Here is a 20,847-nt window from a genome sequence, read left to right as displayed (position 1 = left end):
GTGATGAGGGGTGAAACCCCGAAACCGGTCCCAGGATGCTTGTTTCCGGTCCAGTGAGGACCTGGCTTGGCAGTTCGGGCTGGACTGTTCCCATGAGCAACAGGGTCAAGACTGATTTGCATATGGCTGGGTCCAAACTGGGGTGGCATGGTAAGCAAAAGAACGATGGATTAAACCCAGATCTATGACTGGGGGTGAGTGTTTGACAATGTTCAGCATTCCGTCCATCACTTGTTGTTTTTGCTTTGTCGCCCTAAGTGGGAAGGGTATGCCCAGACGTGGGTCCCGTGCTTCCCATGCCACTGGATTCAAGCTAGCCTGGCTGATGAGGGGTGAAACCCCGAAACCGGTCCCAGGATGCTTGTTTCCGGTCCAGTGAGGACCTGGCTTGGCAGTTCGGGCTGGACTGTTCCCATGAGGAACAGGGTCAAGACTGACTTGCATATGGCTGGGTCCAAACTGGGGTGGCATGGTAAGCAAAAGAACGATGGATTAAACCCAGATCTATGACTGGGGGTGAGTGTTTGACAATCTTCAGCATTCCGTCCATCACTTGTTGTTTTTGCTGAATATAATATCGACATCTGTGATTCTTGTGTCTTAACAGTCCAGACTGTTAGAATTTCTACTGTTCTTTATTTTGGACACAGTTGACAGGTGTGAATGTAGCGTCACATGGCAGTTGTGTATGTGTGTGATATGTGTTGTGTACTCGTGTGCCTGACATATTCATGTCACACTGATTAAATAAAATTACTGTGAGATGTATATGTCTCCAGTGGTCCCCACCTCCCGCGCAGTGCCCACGTAACGTTCTCTGGCAATGCCCTGTCCCTACGTTGTAGTCAGTCGACAGGGGGGAGGGCGTGGTTTCCCTGTGGGTCAGTAGCAGTGAGGGCAGATGTTGTCTAGTAAGTGGTTAAAAAAACAAAAAAAAGGTGAGTTTTCACCCCTCCTTCCCAGCTCCCTACCTAAGGGGTGGCGGTCAGACGGCCACATTCTTTTGGCAGTGATGTACATCTAAATCTGCACAGCGGGATAGCTGGGTCGGCATCCCCTTTTCCCTTTCCCGCCATCGACGCGGTTGATGTTTCTTGCCAGGGGCTGTGGTTCGAACGTGGTCTTTCATATGTGGGACCGCCAACATCGTAGTATGGTGGACAGACCGTTGCGTGGATGGTGGGTTTACAGTCAGAAATCCGACTGCGAGACAGTTACCGCCAACATCCAAATCAAGCACAAAGATTTTAATGGAAACAAAACAAATTAGAATGCTTTACTTGGTGATGTGCAAATGGTAAATATGTGCTGAAACCCGATTTCTACACATTACAGTTTATATGCTACATGATGTTTTCAGTAAAACTCCATGTTAGTGGGAATGTTTGTGGCCATTTCAATGGAAATTATCTTTCTGTAGATGAGTGTGCCACCATATGATGCTTTAGTGATACAGTTTAAAAAAAAAATAGAGTTTTAAAATATGAACTGCGAAACATTCCAGGCCCTGCCCTGATTACAATTATATTAGTGAAGTAAGAAGCTAGTCACAGGTCATTTGTACCCTATATGTGGGCGGCTACACTTGTAATATACATGAAGCAAACGTTTAGTCTATTAAATCAAACAAGATTTTTTTTATATAGAAGATATGCTGAACTGACATATTTGAAGGTGCTCTTGTATGTGATAATAAAACAAGGAGAATCAATGAAATAAAATATTTACCTAGGATCACTCAATTTGAGACAAGTTTATGGGTCAAGCGCATTGCAGTTAGGTCGAGTAGATTGTTCAAATCACTAGACTTGCAGGTCTGGTAGCATTTTTCAGATTCTTCAAGGCCTGTATCTACCAAAATTATTGTGGCATAAGGTAAGTAACTTTCACATCACAAGTGTTTTCTGTAGACTTGCTATGAAACCGACTCGGTCTTCTTAAAAACGCTGACATGCAGTGTGTAGCTAGATCTTTGTCAGTTGTCATACACTGCAAAAAAATGTATTCACTTCACTTGTTCTGTTCAGTAACCTTTCATAGTACGAGTCATTCAGACTCTGTGTAAATGTGTGTTTTTACTTTTCAGTCACAACGACTCCATACAGTGTGTCGCATACAATCCTGTGACCTTCCAGCTGGCCTCCTGCTCCAGCAGTGATTTTGGTAGGCATTATTCCATTCTGTTTTTATTACTTTGTGCAAGGTTGGTTGTTTTTCAGGGTTTGTGTATTATCGTTCAGACGCAGTGAAACAGTTTTGTATGAACTCTCAAATCCCCTATGATAATGTTGCATTTTAGTACTGAATCCTCTGATTCTCATGTGACACGTTGTGTGCTGGTTGGCTGGGGATTCAGCGATCTATGTGTCTGCCAACTAAATTGTTTTGTATAGAATGCCTGCGGATCTTTGGTGCCACTGTAAATTAATTGCTACCTGTTGTAAGTGTACCTACACTGAAAGATAGCTTGTTTTAACTCTGAAGGCTCAATTTACTGCAGATTATGACCATGCCAGAGTTAGTCAAAGAAGTATCACAGGGTGAAAGCCTTAGTAGTCTGTCTTCTATCAAGTGTGCTATAATTTACTTCTATAAATTAGATTCTTATTAACCTTAGAATAACTTATAAGGTATTTTTGTTATTTTGTCTGAAAAATATTGCCCACCAGGTTTGTATGATTTGTAACTCTTTTATTCATCTACTCACATGCTCTGATTGTTTTCAATAAGGATGCAGGACGCTTAAGTCAAGAGACTTTTAACTCCCCATTGTTATTGCATCCCATTGCTATGTGACATGTTCTGGCTACTGTTCACACTTTGGCAGTTCTCTGTGTATCATTTATAGAGCCAGGTCTTCTGAAGCGACTTGTGCTTCATGTGACAATATGTCCAAAACTAAAAAATATATATAAAATGATTTTATCGTTTGGAAAATTGCACCAATTAGTTTTTGTATCACTGTTACTAATTGTTAAAAGATCTTGTTGTGTGGGAAATATGCCATTTTTTACCATGTATTTATTTATTGCTTAATTTTATTTATTTTTTGTTTGCTTTCCATTTGCTAATTTAGTACTTTTGCGCGAAGTTCTTTATTTATGCACTTCAGAGTGAAACTTGCCGCAGTTTAACTATGACTAGTGGGTTGGGATGATGAGTGGTCATTAGGAGACAGATAAATTATATGCTATATAGTTAAGGTCAGTCCAGTCATTTACTTACAAAAATTGATAATTAAATACGTCTTTTTCTTACATGCTAAGCATTTGCAATGATAAAATATTGCAGAATCCTATTGGACTCACTCCTCATATTCACTCATTCAGTGTATTTTCTCACAATTTATTTTTACTCTACTCTCTCCAACTAAAAATCTACTAGTTGAGATGAACAGGTCGTGTAATTATAATGAATGTGAAGACAATCATATTAAATTGTGCAATATACGTTATGTTTCTGCTGCTATCCAGAGCCCAAAGTTTGTTTAAGAATATAGGGCCTAATTATGATCTTGGCAGATGGAACACTCTGTCACAAATATGACGGATATCCCGTCTGCTGTATCACAAGTTCCATTATATACCATGGAACTTGTAATACGGCAGACCGCATATGCGTCACGTTTGTGACGGAGTATCCCATCCGCTAAGATCTTAATCAGGCCCATAGTATATTCAGTTTATAGATGTAGCATGTTCTCTGTGTGCATGGCATATAATATCTTTATGCGTACATTTAATCAAGTACATGAAATTGCAAAATCCCACAGTTTCGTATGTCTTCTTTCAAGTTCTCTCATAACCTTACATCAGCGATTTAACCAGTGCTACAGCAGCTCTATCTGCACAACTGCTCCACATTCACTTTAGACTCCCAGGAACTAGCCTCTATTTCTCTGCTTGATTGTTTAGTATGCTGCTCCACAGCAGCCATTAGGGTAGAAAACAAGTACTTATAGCACAACTACAATGCAGAATTCCTGAGTTGTCCCTCATTTAACCCCCCCGTCCTACTAAGGTATAGGTCATTCTTCAGAGTTCATAATCCACTGCCCAAACTTGATCAACTTCCGGGTTATTGTATTTTTTTATAAATCCATCTGTCATGCCGGGCTGATGGGGCTAAATGTATTAAATAATGTTATGTAGCATTGAAGTGCCAGCACATGAGAAGTTGCCAGTGGTGACTTAGGACACAGTATCCCCTGTTTACAGGGTACCCTATTTGATGTCCAGTGTGAGCATCCTTTTCATTGAGCAGGTGAGAGCCACCTGGGACTATTTTGTACCGAACTGGGTTCTGCATTGTTTGATTTCTCAAGGAAGGCCAAATAATTTAACTGAGTTCTGTACTTAAGGATTCTATTTTCTACTATGCTTTTCCGTGTAAATGTAGTAATTCTATGAAAATTACCAAGCTCCGCCCCATTCCACAGTTCACTAAAGCCTTTTTCCATTCAGGCCTTTTGGGAACACAATACAGTGAAAATACTGTATATCTTAATGTTCGTTTTAAATCTATTTTATAGACACTTAAAGAAAACAAGCATTGTCAAAGCCATCATGTCTGACCTTGACAAACTAGTGCCACGGTTGTTTTCTTGTTTTACACAAATAAAAAGTAAACAAGCAGCCATGTAAACATTGTCACCATATGCTTACAAGAAAAATGTTAAATTTGAATAACATTAAAGTGTGCACTTTTCTAGTGGTGTCTATTTTTAATAATAAGCCATTCCGTTGTGCGAAGGAGACCAGAATAAATCAAGCAGTAACTTTAAAAAGGAGACCGAAAGACAGAAAATAGAACGCCATTTAACTGGGTTTCTAAAGCACAGGCAAAATAAATAGCCACACTATATAGATAACATAGACAATAAAAAGCACTTTGAACCAGCTTTGTCATGGAAGAAAACTATTTTTAGGCGAATGTGAGCAATGTGCGGTTTGTCAATAGATTTTTATTTTTTTTGCCTTTTGTAAACCAAATTTACACCTGATGTATTAATGTAATTTTTTGCATTGCCAGGTTTATGGTCTCGAGAGCAAAAATCAGTCTTGAAACAAAAGACTAACAATAAAATCACATGTTGCAGGTAAGATTTTAGTTTGGAGAGGTATGCTTGTAGTGTGGTCTTTTAGAAAAACAGTTATATTTATAGACCGCTGGTTCGTATGCTTGTTTGTATTTGGTGTTTTTTTTTTTTTTAATCTATAATCGCTTCATCAACTGTTGCCCATTACACTACACTTTAAAAAAGCTCTATAGGTCAAACCAAGGATAAAAGGGAGAGTAATAAAAAAAAAAAGCAAAGAAAGTTATCCTTAATATCATTTGTTTCTACAAGTGCAGAGGCACAAACCTACCTCCTCCTTAGAACACAGATTTTAAGACCAGAGAGAAAGATATATTTTGAAAGCATATTCTCTCGTCTAAATTTTCTTACCTTCAATATAGTAAAAACATTTTATTGAAAATAAAGTACACTAAAGTAAAATAAAAGTGGTATATTTCTATTACCAATTGTATGTGGTATTCACTTCATTGGGTTGTCAACCTCTGTGATGTTAAAAGCTAAGAAAAAAAAAAACTGCTGAATTTTAGGTACTGTTGATGGTGGGTAGTTCATGTGTCATCTCAGTGTAGAAAAAGAGCTTTGTGATGCGACACTATACTTGATTGACATTTCTATTCAAGACATACACCAAACCCTCCCCAATAAGAGGGAAGGAACTAGAGGGGTCAGGGCATCTGGGTGTGCTCTCTCCAAAACATGACCAGAAATGCCACAAATGAAACCCAATCAATCAGTTCTGTTCGCGAAGGAGGATTATTTGTCCATGGGTTTGGTACAGTATATGTATGTCCTGTGTGTTAGTTCACAGTAAAGTGAACATCTCGCAAAAAAGTTAGTTAAGCCCTCAAACCACCTACCAAGGTGTCATACTTCATCCTCGAGCCTCCTCAGTCACGACAATGGTTCTAATGATGAATGGTCTTTCTTAATTATAAGAACACTTTAGAGCTCTCCCTTTGATAGGAGAGAGATCAGGAATCCCAGAAAATATAGTTAAAAAATATCCCTGGTATATCGGAGTGCCCAAGGACGACTAGTACTCCTGCACCACAGTGGTCAGCATGTTTCTCCAAGTTGCCCCAAATGGGGTCTGTGGAATTTATCAGAACCTGGATCTCTCGGATGTACAGACACCATCCATCCATCCATCCATCCATACATTCATTCATTCATACTTCAGACAACCCAATCATAAAGAATACTTGCTGATGATAGGTAACAGTGCTTTCGCTTTGATAGGGAACTCTAACTCAAGAGATAGAATGCCCTATGGAGATATTGCCAGAGACCCCTTTGTAGTCACACACTCGTCAAAGGGTGATCTCCTCCTTGTATCTATTAAAAAGTGCATCCTCTGAATCTCTTTAGGCACCAGGGAAGACCAGGTCAATGAATCTGTGGCAATATTTACTGGCTATTTAGTAAGAATTGGACTATAATCCTTTTGTCGAGTAAAACAGCATACTACATCTGTCACTTCCTTTGATCCCCTTATATTGAAGAAACAAGCAGCATAATCTGCCAAATCAAAGTGCCCATCTTTGTGCCATAAAGTATTTATTTTTTAATACTCCTGCATCTTCAATTGCCAGGATATCCAGGGTGAGAAAATAGGCGAGGCATTATTTGAATTAGGGATGGATTAGCAAAAAAGTTGGACAAAAACAGGCACCAAGTATCACAATGGGCAAGATGGAAGTACACCACATCACACCCTAGAAGGGAATTGCAACAGTCACAAAATGAATGTGATAGTGAACACTGTAATGCTACACTGTGCATTCACCAAGTCCTATACCAGAGATAGCCTTCTTGGTAAATCCACATGGGGAATTCCTTCCTACAGAGTAACAATTAAATTGAATGAGGAAGCCTTACCCACTGTTCGTGGCATGCTTCATCCTAGGCAGCCTCACACCACCCTGATAAAAAGATACTACCAGAGTGGACTCAACCTAATTAAAAGAGAGTTCTTCATAAAAGTAAATAAACAGGAAGGGCTCTAGAATAATTATAAAATACCTTAAGGTACCTTTAATAATGGGTAACTTGGGTACGGCTAAAACAGAAAAGGGAGGGTGGGGGCGGGGGCGGTGAAAAGGTATAATGACCTAACAATCCACGCTACGGCAACATCGATAACGATCAGGGGCATTTGTGAGGACTAAGGGATCCCAATGTCAATTCCTTACCCTAAGTCGACAAAATGTAAAGTGAGCTGTATTCAAAAGGCATTTTATACTTTAACAAGTAAAATAATAGTGTGTGCCTAACTTGGGAAACTAAAGCCTCATGCTCTGGTCGGAGGTGGTACCCTTTGTAGCCACAGTTTCATCAAGAGGTATACCAGAAAAACAACTACTTGGCCTACAGAAAACCTGCAGCTTGTGTCAAAAACAGATCACCGGGCCTGATTCCCATTTCTCCTCCTTAATGTCTTTCCCAATTTTTTATTTGCTTATGGGTACTGTAAGTTACCTTGGTAAACAAGGCATATAGGCAAAAAAGCTAAAATAATCTGGTGTCAGGAGGTCACACTGAGTCAAGTCTTGTACTGAAGAGTAGAGTTTAATTCTGTGGATTTTAAAGGTGGATTTCCTTGGTCGCTGCAGCTCATCTACCCGTTGAAGGAAATCACAGTAGAGAAGGTTCAGAGGTGCAGTACAGTCATTGCAAATATCCTGCTATCCACAGACAGCACTCTAAATTAAAACTGTTAAAAGAATGAATCCTCTGAAAGGAAACTGTCTTATGCTATTTTATAGTTAGAACTGACAATGTTTCTTTCTTGTCGTCAGCTGGACAAATGATGGACAGTATCTGGCGATGGGCATGTTCAATGGTGTTGTAAGCATCAGGAACAAAAATGGAGATGAAAAGGTGAGAATTGAACGGCCTGGTGGAAACTTATCACCGATCTGGTCCATAAGCTGGAACCCATCCAAGTGAGTATTATTAGTGTTCAGGATACCGTTAATGAAGTATACAAATACTTAGCACCCTACATTAATCTGTAGGAATTAGAATTAGAATTGACAGTGGGGATGACAGAGTGTAATAATGTTGTACATAATAAAATGAAACATGCCATTACTGGCCTGACCCTTGTCTAAGTTGTATCTTTGTATTGCAGTTCATTTTGTCAAGGTAAAAACAAGCATTCGTAAACCTAGATTTTAAAAGCCATATATCTGACACACAGCTAACTATAACTGACAATTCATATGCTGGCATGTATTATATTTATACTTGACATGCTGAAAAATAAGGGTAATGATAAGCTATCATGAACAAAATTGATAAAAGACAGTGATTGGATAAAGGTTACTTGATGTATGAGAACTTTATTATTGATCAACATTAACAATACATTGTGGGTTATTTGGAAAAATAGTGTAAAACAAAATTATGATATGAGTTAAAGCACTATGCACATAGGGCCCGATTTTGAGTTTGGTGGACGGAAAACTCTGTCTGCCAAACTCCCGGCAGGGTGGCCGCTGCCTATGTTGGGACCTCCCCATCGGAGTTAATAAGTGTTTCCCGCTAGGTATGCGCGCGGAAACCTACGTTTCCACCTCCTGGCCTAGCGGGAAACAGGCTACAGCATTGCCTCTGGTTCGTAATCAAGCCAACGGCAATGCTGTAGTCTGCAGGGTGCACCAGCACACTCGCAATATTCACTGTTTGCAAAGCAGACAGTGAACATTAAAATGGTCCTGGCCAGGGGTGTCCCGGCACTGCCCATGCCAAGTGCATGGGCATTGCAGGGGCCCTCTGCACCTGTTCTCCATCCAGCATTTTCATGGCAATGGTACCACCATGAAACCACTAGTGGAGGCAGGAGTTGTAATTCCCAGGGCAGCGCTGCCCTGGCGGATAAGGACCACCATCACCTCCAGACTGCCAGGATCTCTGATCCTGGAGGAGCTGGCGGTTTCCTGGAAGCCTGACCTCCAAGGTTGTAATGTGGCGCTCAGACCACCGCATTGGCGGCAGTCCGACTGCCATCTGCAAGTCTGGCGTTCCAGTGACCCCCCCCCCCCCCCCATAGTCTTGAGCCTAGCAAGTGCTTTGAACCATACGCCAGCAAATATTACTTTAGCTATATTAACTCATTTGTTGATATACAATTACTCACATTTTTCTTTTTAGATTTTGCAAAATCAGAAATAATTGCAAAGGACTATTTTTTGGTATGGTTGTATAGATATACAAAACTCAAGAGGAACACAACAAAGAAATAAGGTTTATTTAGACCCATAAACCATATGTTTGGAACACAGAGAAATATACAAGCACATTTCATTTATTCTTTTCTTTGCTCCTCACTTTACCTGACTCTGCTCCTCACTTTACCTGACTCAGTACCTGCAGTCTCTTATTCAGAAAATCTGATTCAAAAGCAAATTATTTGACGCAATTCATTAATTTAGGGCATGGATTTTCCCTTTCGTAAAATGATGTTTGGGCCACATTTGCCATACGATGGAGAACTGAATGGTTAAATATTTCCCTAACACCTTTAAAATATCACCTTTGGCAACTTTGCCAGTATCCATAACTCCACAAAAACCTGAGTGTGCCCAGTGAAAGGCTAACATTCCACTACACTTCCAAATGTCCTGCCATTAAAACTTGACCAACATTTTACAATTACAGACCTCTACGACACTTTTGTAAATTAATGTACAGTCATACCCCAAGTGGTTTACAGAGAGGTTAAAAAAAGAGCATGGTTCATGGAAGCTCCATATAAAAGAAGAGAATTAGACAACACATAAAGGCCTGGAAAGATTTATACAACTTACACTCCTTGCTAGTACCCGAACTGTGATACATTGACCTCGAAAAAGATGTAAAACAATGGACACTGGCTAGAGAGGATAAGATGCAATTAAGCGGGTTGAATGAATAACTACCAGAAGAGCTATGTCAAGAATAATCCATAGATTTAGTTTACCCACCAGACACAATGCCTCCTTGAATACTATGCGCCCTATAATATGAGGCATACCCATCTGTATCATGTACTGAATTCCAGCAGGTCCTTTTGCTTATGTTCTTGCACTGCTAGGCGATATTGCTTTTTGCCAACATTGTGCTTTAAGGAAACAGATGATTCTTGACACTTTTACTTAGAATCCTGTAAAACTATAGACTGCTGACCCTTCCTGAAAATCATGTAACATAGATGTGTGACTGTCATTCTTGGGAGCATTCTAGGTAGCATTCTGCATAAAATCATGAAACATTGAAGGGTGGTCACTTCTTCTGAGATAAATGGAATGCTGGAGATTTGCAATTCTCTTCCTGGGAATACTATAATACTAAAGAGAGGTGACAGTTTTCAGAGTCATCAATCATTAAATATAGCTTATCCTAGAATAATGCAATAGTAGAGATTGGGAATTGTTTCTTTGATGCAAGTAACACTAGGGATTGCTGACTCCTCCTGAGAATCCGGTAACCTAGATTAGTCACATTCCTCTTTGGAAGCATAGAATGCTAGTCACACTCTCCCTTGGGATTATTTGACAACAGTGGCTGACGACTTATCATTAGAATCCTTGAATATTGGGATTGGTGATTACTTTTTCATGACTAGTGTATCACAAGAGTGTGGCAGCGTCCTTCTTAGATTTATGAATTTCTAGGGGGTTGATGAAGCCTGTGAATCATGTAATACTTGAGATTAGGGACTGTTATTTCAAACATCCTGCAACACAAGATTGATGAACTGTCTGTATTTAATCATCTAATACGTAAGAGTGGTGAATTTCCTTCGAGCATTGTCAGGCCTGCCAGATATGATGTGCTAGATATGTTTTTTATGTTAGGAAGTCTTCACCCCTAAGAAAGGACAATCCTTTTTAGCTGCCACAACTTCCTTTAATGACTGCTTATATTACCTGGAAATGTGTTCCATGTGTGAAACTGCTATCTGCGAGGAAAAAGATCTTAACATAAATACCCTCCTGGCTAAAGTATAGGCAGATGACACCAGGCTTAAGTAGGTAGCAAGTCAAGGACTGCGCAGGTATAAATCATTTGGCAATAACTGGAGATCAAAGGACAGGCAATGAGAAACCAACAAACCTTGAGCAGGCCAAGATTACCTAATGCTGAGGATCAAAGAACAGTGCAAAGCAAAATCGGAAAAACGTAGTAAGGAACGAAGAACCCACCGGAAAAAAGCAAAACCCCTGGATGTGTTCGCAATGTGTGCAACCCACTCCTTGCATGGCCTTTATAGGGAGCATGATACAAAGTGGGAGGCTAACAGGAAGTGACACCCCTCCATGCAAAAAGTAAACTGATAACTCTGCCACCCGCCTGAGACCAAACACAAAGAAATGCAGCACTCACTGCATACTATGAGCAAGCAGCCACCCCAACCCAAGTGGCTCTTTAGATCATGTGTCACCTGGCAGAACACTGAGCTGCCTGTGACCCCTAATGCCAGGCATCCATGTGCAGTGCAACAAGAAGACATGTTTTGTTGAATGGTGTCCTAAATAAGTTGGGATAGAAACAATGGAAACTGCATACACAAATGATCATTGTGTGGAAAATGGAACAGCCCCAACCAGTTATCTGGATGGTTACAAAACAAATAAGCAAAACACCCAGGGTCGGCTAAGTGAAAGCAGTGTCCACTGCAGTAATAGAATAACGTTTAACATAGCATCAGCACCGCTGGGCCAACAAACGTTTCCATATGGTATGCGTCCGCTGGCAGAATGCAACCCCACATGTTCTAAAGCTTTTCAGAGAGCACAGCCCTTAATATGGTGCATCTTGTGGAGCATCCTACCTAATATTTATTCAGTTATGTGTCAGGCCCCATTGGGACTATTGAGTGAATAGGGGCTTCTGGGCCACTGTCGTGGTGGTTGGAAATGTTTGCAACTTGTACCTGGGATCAGTCTTATGGCATTTTTTAACCTAGGCCCAGTACACCCTTTCCACTCTTGACTATCACTGTAGCGAGGGTGAGCAGTCAAGCCTTCTGAGGAGGTAGTGTTGGGGACAAGAGTTCAGAATTCAGGAGTCAACTAACGTATATCCCAGACCTGTGTTTAGTGTTTTGGTAAAAACAGTACTTTAATCTAACCGCTAAACAAAACACTGCACACTTTAATGGCTTTACAGGGTTCGTGACACCACCTGTCTTCCAGTGAAGCGCTGCTTCAACTACGCTGCCGTCTCCCAGCTATACAAAGGCAAAGGTACTGGGATAGGCATTAGGTAGGCACAGGTACAGATCACTAGATGGTCACATCTGTAGCTCTTTAAGCCCTAAGAGTTTGCAGTGTCAGGTTGCGGTTTAACCGCAAGTTCTCCTTTGCATGATTAAAACACGGTCTTTCTGTCTTAGCGAGTTCTGGCATCACAATATCTGCTCAATAGAGATGAGGCTTATGTAGCCCTGGATGGTGTTGTCGGTGAACTTGTACCTTCAGCATCTGCTCCAGTGATGCCGGACAGTGGGCAGCAGTCTCGCCCTTAACCTGGCCTCTGGAGTTGAGCAACACAGCAGACCTTCTCAGCGGGTGCTAGCCTCCTTTCAGTTTCAGTATGCTGCTACCCCAACTTCTAGTCAACAACCCAGGACATGGACAATCAACATTCCGGGGTGTGAAAACTAGGCTGGTAAAAAGGTCAGGATACCAGTTTAACATAAAGTTGTCACTCCGGGAAGGGGGTAAATCCCCAGACACCATGCAGGGGAAATTTCTGTCCCAATATAAGGATTGGTGAAATGATTGGTACCAATTATTGTTATCCTTTTCAGTGAGATTATAGAAGAATAAAGTTTATCATAAGCACCACTTCTAGGTTTATTAGTACCACTTTTATCAGCAGAGGACTCAATCCCCTCAAGTGCTTCAGAAGCCACAACAGAGACAGCCATACCAAAAGCATAGAATGACAAGAAGTAGAGGCTACTGCTGGACAAAGATTCTTCTGCTGGAGGCTCAAAGTAACTTTTTCTTTCCTCCTTCCACACTGTGCCTTTCTCGCAGGAGATGTAATCATACAATATCTAAAAGACTTAAGGGAGACCTCAAAATACAGATGGGTGTAAAATATATTGTCAAACTGGCCATACCAAGAAGTTCAAATTTCCTTTTGCTGTTCTACCAAAAAGGTTTTGCTGCTACCATTAGGCAAGGCTGCAACATGAATTTGGCACCTTTCTACACAAACAAATCCCTAGATAAGGTCTTGTTTCCCTAAAAGGAAAGTGATGAATTCTGTAACTTGGCATTGTCCCTAGGATCTTGTTGCCTTTGTTTTTATTGATAGATATCGCTCGACCTGTGTTCCTTGAGGAGAACAACTCTCTGGACCCATCCCAATCCGGATTCCGCAGCAACTACAGCACCAAAACCGCCTTCACTGACGACATCAGAACCATACTGGACACCGGCGAAGCCGCAGCCCTCATCCTCCTGGACCTCTCAGCCACGTTCGGCACTGTCTGCCACCAAACCTACGCACATGCCTCAACGACGCAGGAATCCCTGACAGAGCCCTGGACTGGATCACCTCCTTTCTCACCGGCAGAACTCGGAGAGTCCGCCTCCTTCCATTCCGTTCTGAAGCCACCAAAATCATCTGCGGAGTACCCTAGTGTTCGTCCCTCAGCCCGATCCTCTTCAACGTCTACATGGCTCCGCTCACTAACATCGCCCGATCTCACAACCTCAACATCATCTCATACGCCGATGACACCCAGCTGATCCTCTCCCTCACCAAGGACACCGCCAAGACCATCCTCTATGAAGGAATGAAGGCCATTGCCGAATGGATGAAGAACAGCTGCCTGAAACTGAATTCCGACAAGACTGAGGTCCTCATCTTCGGCTCCACCCCCTCCACATGGAATGACTCCTGGTGGCCTGCCACACTGGGAACCGCTCCGACACCCACAGACCACGCACACAACCTGGGATTCATCCTGGATTCTTCACTATCTATGACCCAGCAAGTCAACACCCTTTGCATGCTTCGGAAGATCTACAAATGGATCCCCACTGAAACCAGAAGAACAGTCACCCAAGCCCTCGTAAGCAGCAAACTAGGCTACGGCAATGCCCTCTATGCAGGAACCATGGCCAAACTTCAGAAAAGATCCGCCACTGCCACATCACAGCCCACCTGAGAGACCTACATTGGCTCCCTGTCAACAAGAGAATCACGTTCAAACTCCTCACCCACGCTCACAAGGCACTGCACAACACCGGACCAGAATACCTCAACAGACAGCTCTCCTTCTGCACCCCGACCCGACCGCTTCGCCCCACCAACCTTGCCCTCGCCACCATCCCACGCATCCGCAGAACAACCACTGGCGGCAGCTCGTTCTTGCACCTCGCCGCCAAGACGTGGAACACTCTTCCCCCCCAACTACGTCAGACCAAGGACCTCCTTACCTTCAGGAGACCCCTCAGGAAATGGTTGTTCGAGCAGTAGCAGCACCCCCTCCGCCCAGCGGCTTGAGACCCTTACGGGTGAGTAGTGCGCTTTACAAATCCCCTGAATGATGGATTGATTGACCAGTCTGTACCTTTAATGAGTGCCGTTACTCTTTACACAAGAGTCCCCAATGTATGGACTCCCCTGATCTTCTTAAGCTGCCTTCTCCCATTTTAAGCAGGTGGTTATTCCTAGTTTTCTCCAACAACCTAGCATGTAGGTCGGTACACACCTCATTTTGTAAAGGTCAGCATTTTTTCAGTGTATCTTGACAAGTCCTCATTTGCTCTTGTACATATACATTCCTCACTTACACACCTCATTGCACCACATTCTAATAAAGCTCCTGTATCTCTTCGGAACTGTAGCTTCCTTTTGTTAGCACCCACAGGCCTATGTTTTGATTAATGGCTGTACCCTGTATAAGTTTTCTTTGTGTTTCTGAAGTTGCATATACACACTGGGGTGAAAATGCTAAAATTACATGGTTTGAAGTTTCTCCCTAAAGCAATTTAGAAGCTATAAAAAAATTGTAAAAGTCAAAAGATATTTTTTCAAGTACACTGCCTAAAAACCCTATGGAGAACTCATGAAATAACTCTACATTAAAGCATCAGCTACTTTTCAAGAGAATCGGTCTGTCACCTCCTTGCTTTTGCATGCTTGAAGAGGGTGTAGGGATACAGGGTTTAGAAACTATGTGGCTGACTTGCTACAACCACAAATTTAAGTTGTGGGTTTCAGCTGCGGCAGCTGCGCTCTTTTAAATCCATCAAGAGTTCTTCTGTCATTCAAATCTAGTTCTTTTAGCCATATTGACTTCTTGCTTTCTTAATTCACGACCTGGCAAGCCATAGACAGGACAGTGCCCTCACAGTCTTTTCATTGTAGGTGATGCTATGTCAACACTTTATCTTTTCGTAAAGTGATGGTACACAGAGTGGGAGTGACAGGTGTTATTTATAAATGTATTACCTTAACTAGTACTAATTTAAGATGCCCTTTATTGTGAGTATAAGGTGTAGGCATTACGAAGGGAATCAAAGTTGGACAATCTTAGGCCCATGATGGGACTTTACTTTTGTCAGAAGACAAGAACTAACCTGGTACCAAGTGTATGTATTTCTTGCAGTAGAAATCCAATCTGACCTGTTGGGGTATTGGATTTTAATTTTCTTTAATGCATCTAATGGCACATCTGCAACTAATTGAATACTAAGGCATCTGTTATGTTTAAGTTTCTTTAATAAAGCCTATACATCTACACATGTTGTAAGAACAAAATGTGTCACTTTTTTTGTAGAGATGAACACAATGACATCTTGGCTGTGGCAGACTGGGGCCAAAGGCTGTCCTTCTACCAGCTCAGTGGCAAGCAGGTATAAGCGAACACCTGATGTTTTCATTGCATTAATTACAAATACATCATTACTTCTGTTCCTGTTCCAATTATTAAAAAAAAAAAAAAAAAGGAAAATACATCTGCAATGTGTTTTGAAGGGCACCATCCACAGTATGTCATTTGTTTTCTACCTTTTAAAATAGATCAGATTAGTTGTTTGTTTGTGTCAAGCCTTGGTTTCAGTCCCGTCTTTTTGTAGATGAAGCTTGCATCTTGACAATGATACTTAATACCTGGGTTGGGACTGCCACAGTGCAGTGACTAATGAAACTACAGTATTACTCTTTCTGAAAGCAACATGTATTTCAGTATTTGGTGTGTCTATGCCAGTGCTCTGGCTTATATTCTTAGCACCAAACTCATGTATCCTGACAAGAACACTGTGCAAATTAAAATATGCTGTTTCTATGTTTCAGACATTTGTGTTGTTTCAAAGTAGGAAGAGTAATTTTAATAACTGTAGCTGTAGAAAAAAAGCAGGTCTACCACTGAAGTCCAATAAAGATAGATATTCTTATTTAGGTGAATTTATTTGTAGGTCTCAAAGAGCTGGACAAAGTAAGAATAAGTTACACAGGTGGCAGGAAAAGTTCCCACCTGTGACATCCATTTATTTGTATGGTACAGTTTGGTGTATAGACATCTTCCATCTTAATTTTGTACAGGAGTCATCCATTCAGGTGCCCTCTTTTCACTTTAAGGCTCAAAATACATGCACTGATCTGCATTCCCATCTTTCCTCTCTAGATTGGAAAGGATCGTGTTCTGAACGCTGATCCATGCTGCGTCAGTTACTTTTCCAAAGGCGAGTACATTATTTTAGGTGGCTCAGATAAGCAGGTGTGCCTTTATACGAAGGATGGTGTACGTCTGGGAATCATTGGTGAGCAGAACTCTTGGGTGTGGACATGCAAAGCCAAACCGGACTCCAACTATGTGGTAAGTGGAGATGCTGCTTTCACATGGCATAGAGTAGAAGATTCTCCTAGGAAAACGTTGTCTGTAGTAATCACTTAGTACACATCACATGATATTTGGTGTATATAACTGTGAATGGCCTCACAGGACATTGATTTCAAAGTGAGAATTTCAAAGTGAGATCACAGTGCCCTGTTATATCTAACTTGCAGCTGATTCTGACATGAACTTAATCTCTTTCAGAAACTTTCAGAAACCTAATCTCTTTCAGTAACAGGTGCTGAAGGATATGCAGCTAGCTTTAAATTTACTGTTGCCATTTAAGTTACTTTGGCATTGATGGTGTAGAGAGGTGAATTCCTCCCATTCATCTTCTGTGAAAAAGAAAGAAGACCTTGATAATGCAAACCTTGTTCTAATATCTCTTCCAATATTCTAACATATTCTGCTCTCGATATCATCCATATACTGCTGATCTGGGATTTTAGCATCTTTATTGAGTGCCTTCGGATTCCTAACATCTCATTTCTGTCTGTTCACAAGATCTGCTTACCTGACCTGACTCCCCTCACATCATAAGGGACATGACCTAGATTTGGGATTTGTTAGTGATATACATCAGCATTTAACCCAGACGTTTTCAGTCCACTGGTCTGATCACACATACTTTTCACTCTTATATTTGTACTTAAATAGACCTATTTTCCATCACAGTGTCTGACTGCAGCACTTTCCATGGGTAACTTTTATTTTTATTTTTGCAGAGTTGTAGACATTACACATCTGTTGTGACTGGAGTCTGAAATCTGAAATTAACTGAAGAGCAGTATCTGGACTGTTCCCCTGGAGAACAGGGTCAAGACTAATTTGCATATGGCTGGGTCCAAACTGGTGTTGCGTGGTGGGCAAAAAGAACAATGGATTAAACCCAGATCTTTGTGACTGGGGGTGAATGTTTGCATTGTTCAGCATTCCATCCATCATCTGTTCTTTTTGCTTAAGATCACATGGGGTCAAAGAAGAAGAGAGGACCAATGAAGAATCCCTGCACAAATAATCAAAGAAAGTCATAAAGAAAAGGCACTTGATGCAGTTCAGCATTCTGAATAAACATCCAGCTGGTACAAGACTTACCGGAAACAACTTTAATAATAAAGTAGATGTGGGGTAAGGCACTCCATACAATAAGGCTGGAGCTCAGTAAGTTCCTCACCTGCAGCTGTTGTTACAGATACTTACTGCAAAATATCCACATGTAGAGGATCTACAACTAGGGCATGGTCGACATAGCTGATACCTTTAGTGATACAGATAGATGTGTAAAGGCAGTAGTTACAGTGGTCATGAAACACCTCCTACGTAGCCAGCTCGTCCTACAAATCCTGGTGATTACACACGAACTTCCAGGGGGATAACAGCATGCATTGAGAGCTTACTACAATGCCACAATAGACCAGGAACTAGAGAGGATTAGTGCTTAACATTAAGTAAGGGAAAACATAAGCAATACTTGGCAGAAAGTAATCAAACATCACAATAGGAGACTGTAAATAATGCAGCAGGCATATAAAGGAAGCAGAAAGGAAACTAAGGAAACAGAGAAAGGAAGTCAGTGCTACGAAAAGGTTAACTACAGTAAGGAAGAAATTAATGAAATAACAATGCACTGAAATGGTGCTTGTTCTTGAAACAATCTGTCCAGAACAGAGAAGGTTCGGGAAAGCAAAGTTGCTCTCCAAGACAGTGCTAGGCAAGAAACAATGCATACACCTCTCGATTTGGTATAGCCAAGAATTGAGAATCTCGGAAAACAGTGCAATTCAAACAGGAACACTGCATCAGTGTCCTAGGCTGCGCTGATGCAAATAGAGGATTAAAAAGAGCTCACTAGTGATCACATGACGCAGGTATGTTCAAGCTAGTACCTGCCAGCCACAGGTGTAATGAGTTCTCCACTAATCCTTGCAAGGGTAGAAATAAAACAATCAGCAGGGAATTCTAGGAAATAAATTCTTCACCAGGAAAAGAATAAAGGATTTCACTAAAACCGGCATAGCTCTGGTATGCAGGTCAAGTTGTACATTTTCCAGGAGGGTGGACATAGGTATTGGGAAATGCCTTAAAGTAAGGCCAGAAAAGTAGTCTTTGGACGGGAAAACATTCTAGGTGTGAGAAATACCATTTTGGTTTCAAATTGAATGCCCATTTCAGAATATTGTCAGAGAGACTGGAGATAAGTAGATGGATTTAGCACAAGGTCACGGAGCTTACTTCAACAATTGAAAGGCCCCCAGTTGGTTCCTCTAGTGGTGGGCAGAATAGCACTAGGAGTAAACTGTGACATTATGGGTCAGGCTCTCCCACTAGATTCTCTGTTTTAAAGAGTCCACACTGCTGTCCTGAATTGATTCAGTAATTACTGTAGGTAAGAGCTCAGTGTGTTAAAAATAATGTTTTTACATTTTTCCCCGTCTGTCCCATGCAGCCAAAACCCTCATGAAGTAATTAGGAGTGCATGTCCCATCTTTCATTCCATTGTTGAGTCCACAGAAGTTTATCTCCATTTTTGTCACCCTAGTAGTGTGTTGCAGCAGGTCCTAAGATATAAGATTTCGTACACTGATGGAGCTAGAATCATACTTTTTCTCATTAGTTGATTAGCCTTTTCCTCAGTATTATTTTCCACTGTGCAAGGGAGCATGTCTAATGCCAGCACTACAGGGTTTAGGTCTTGTAGGGGCTGTCATAAACAGATGTCCAAGGCAGATCCCCATGAAGTGCGTCTCTGTTGTTTGGGTTGGGGCCACCACTCCAAGTCATGCAAGGGGTATGACCTTATAAATCTGGGTTCACGGAGCCAAGCTGTTGGTTGCCAAGCACCACAGGGTGCCACATAAGTCCTCTGGAAGTGCTCGAAGGGGAGAGTGTAGACCCATTCCCGCTCTTGGAGCCACCCCCAGGAAAGGTTTTCATTGCTCCAAATCTTTGTTGAAGTTCAACAAGAAGCACAAGAAGGCCACGCAGAACTCATCCCAATCTCATCACTCTTTTCCTGAGAAGTTCTGAGAACATCAGTGTGCTCCCTGATCTCGCCTCTGGTCCCCAGCAGAGGAGCCAAATCCACAGCTGATCCCAATGCACCTCAGGTTTTGTGTCGTGTCACAGCATGCTCAGGCTTTAAAGGAAGCCATGTTGTCAATCTTTGACACCCTGCCATCTCCTTCTGGTGTGTATTGAGCTGCAGGGATCCACAGAGGCATCAGTCTGGTTACCTCCGGTGGATCGGTCCTTGGGCTGTCTGTTCCTCCTGAATCAGTTTAAGGTGCAACTCTGACCCTGGAGCGGACTCCTCATCTGGTGCCACGATCTGTGCCGGTTCCTGCCATGCCGAACTGAATTTGTCTTGAACTCGACTGAGGTCACACCCTGGAACTATTCCATCGCACCTGCCCAAGTTCATTCTGATCCTGACAAGACAGTGCCTTTACCTAGAAGCCACCCTCCACAGCTCGAACAACTTTTTGAATTGGACTCTGACCAAAGACAACCATTTTTTAAATTGGTGGTGGATCACTGGGACAATCTAGTATTGGTAAAGGCCAGTGCATCCCAATCTCTGCATTAATGGAACAGCAACAAACTGTGGTTCGGCAGACCTTTTTCACACCCGTTCCCCGCAAGACCATTAACATTGATGGCTCTATCACAGGCTGGGGTGCACATCTCAATTACATCATTGTACAAGGGATGTACCGTCTCAGCACCAGGGCCACCACATAAACAGTGAGGAGCTGCTAGCCATTTACATATCCCTCAAAGCCTTCAATCAAGTTATTTGAGGGACGGTAGCCTCTTCAAGACAAACAGCATGACTGCCATGTATTTAATACAAAGAAAAGAGGGGCACACACTCTCCTCTGCTCTAGTGCAGGGTATCAGGTGCTTGGCAATCCAGCACCAC

General features: G+C 41.8%; 1 protein-coding gene across 1 annotated transcript in view; it reads left to right on the top strand.

Annotated features, from left to right (window-relative positions):
• IFT122 (intraflagellar transport 122) overlaps positions 1–20,847 on the top strand; it is a 251,801-nt gene that overhangs the window by 43,530 nt on the left and 187,424 nt on the right. The window contains exons 5-9 of the mRNA XM_069206316.1: positions 2,087–2,163; positions 5,032–5,098; positions 7,879–8,025; positions 15,870–15,945; positions 16,716–16,907. Of these exons, the coding sequence (XP_069062417.1) occupies positions 2,087–2,163; positions 5,032–5,098; positions 7,879–8,025; positions 15,870–15,945; positions 16,716–16,907 (559 nt within the window). The remainder of the gene's footprint in view (positions 1–2,086; positions 2,164–5,031; positions 5,099–7,878; positions 8,026–15,869; positions 15,946–16,715; positions 16,908–20,847) is intronic.

The sequence above is a fragment of the Pleurodeles waltl genome, chromosome 9, assembly GCF_031143425.1.
Source record: "Pleurodeles waltl isolate 20211129_DDA chromosome 9, aPleWal1.hap1.20221129, whole genome shotgun sequence".
In the NCBI taxonomy this organism is placed as follows: Eukaryota; Metazoa; Chordata; class Amphibia; order Caudata; family Salamandridae; genus Pleurodeles; species Pleurodeles waltl.
Note: the sequence above shows the minus strand (reverse complement) of the source record. Positions and strands in the feature narration are given on the sequence as shown.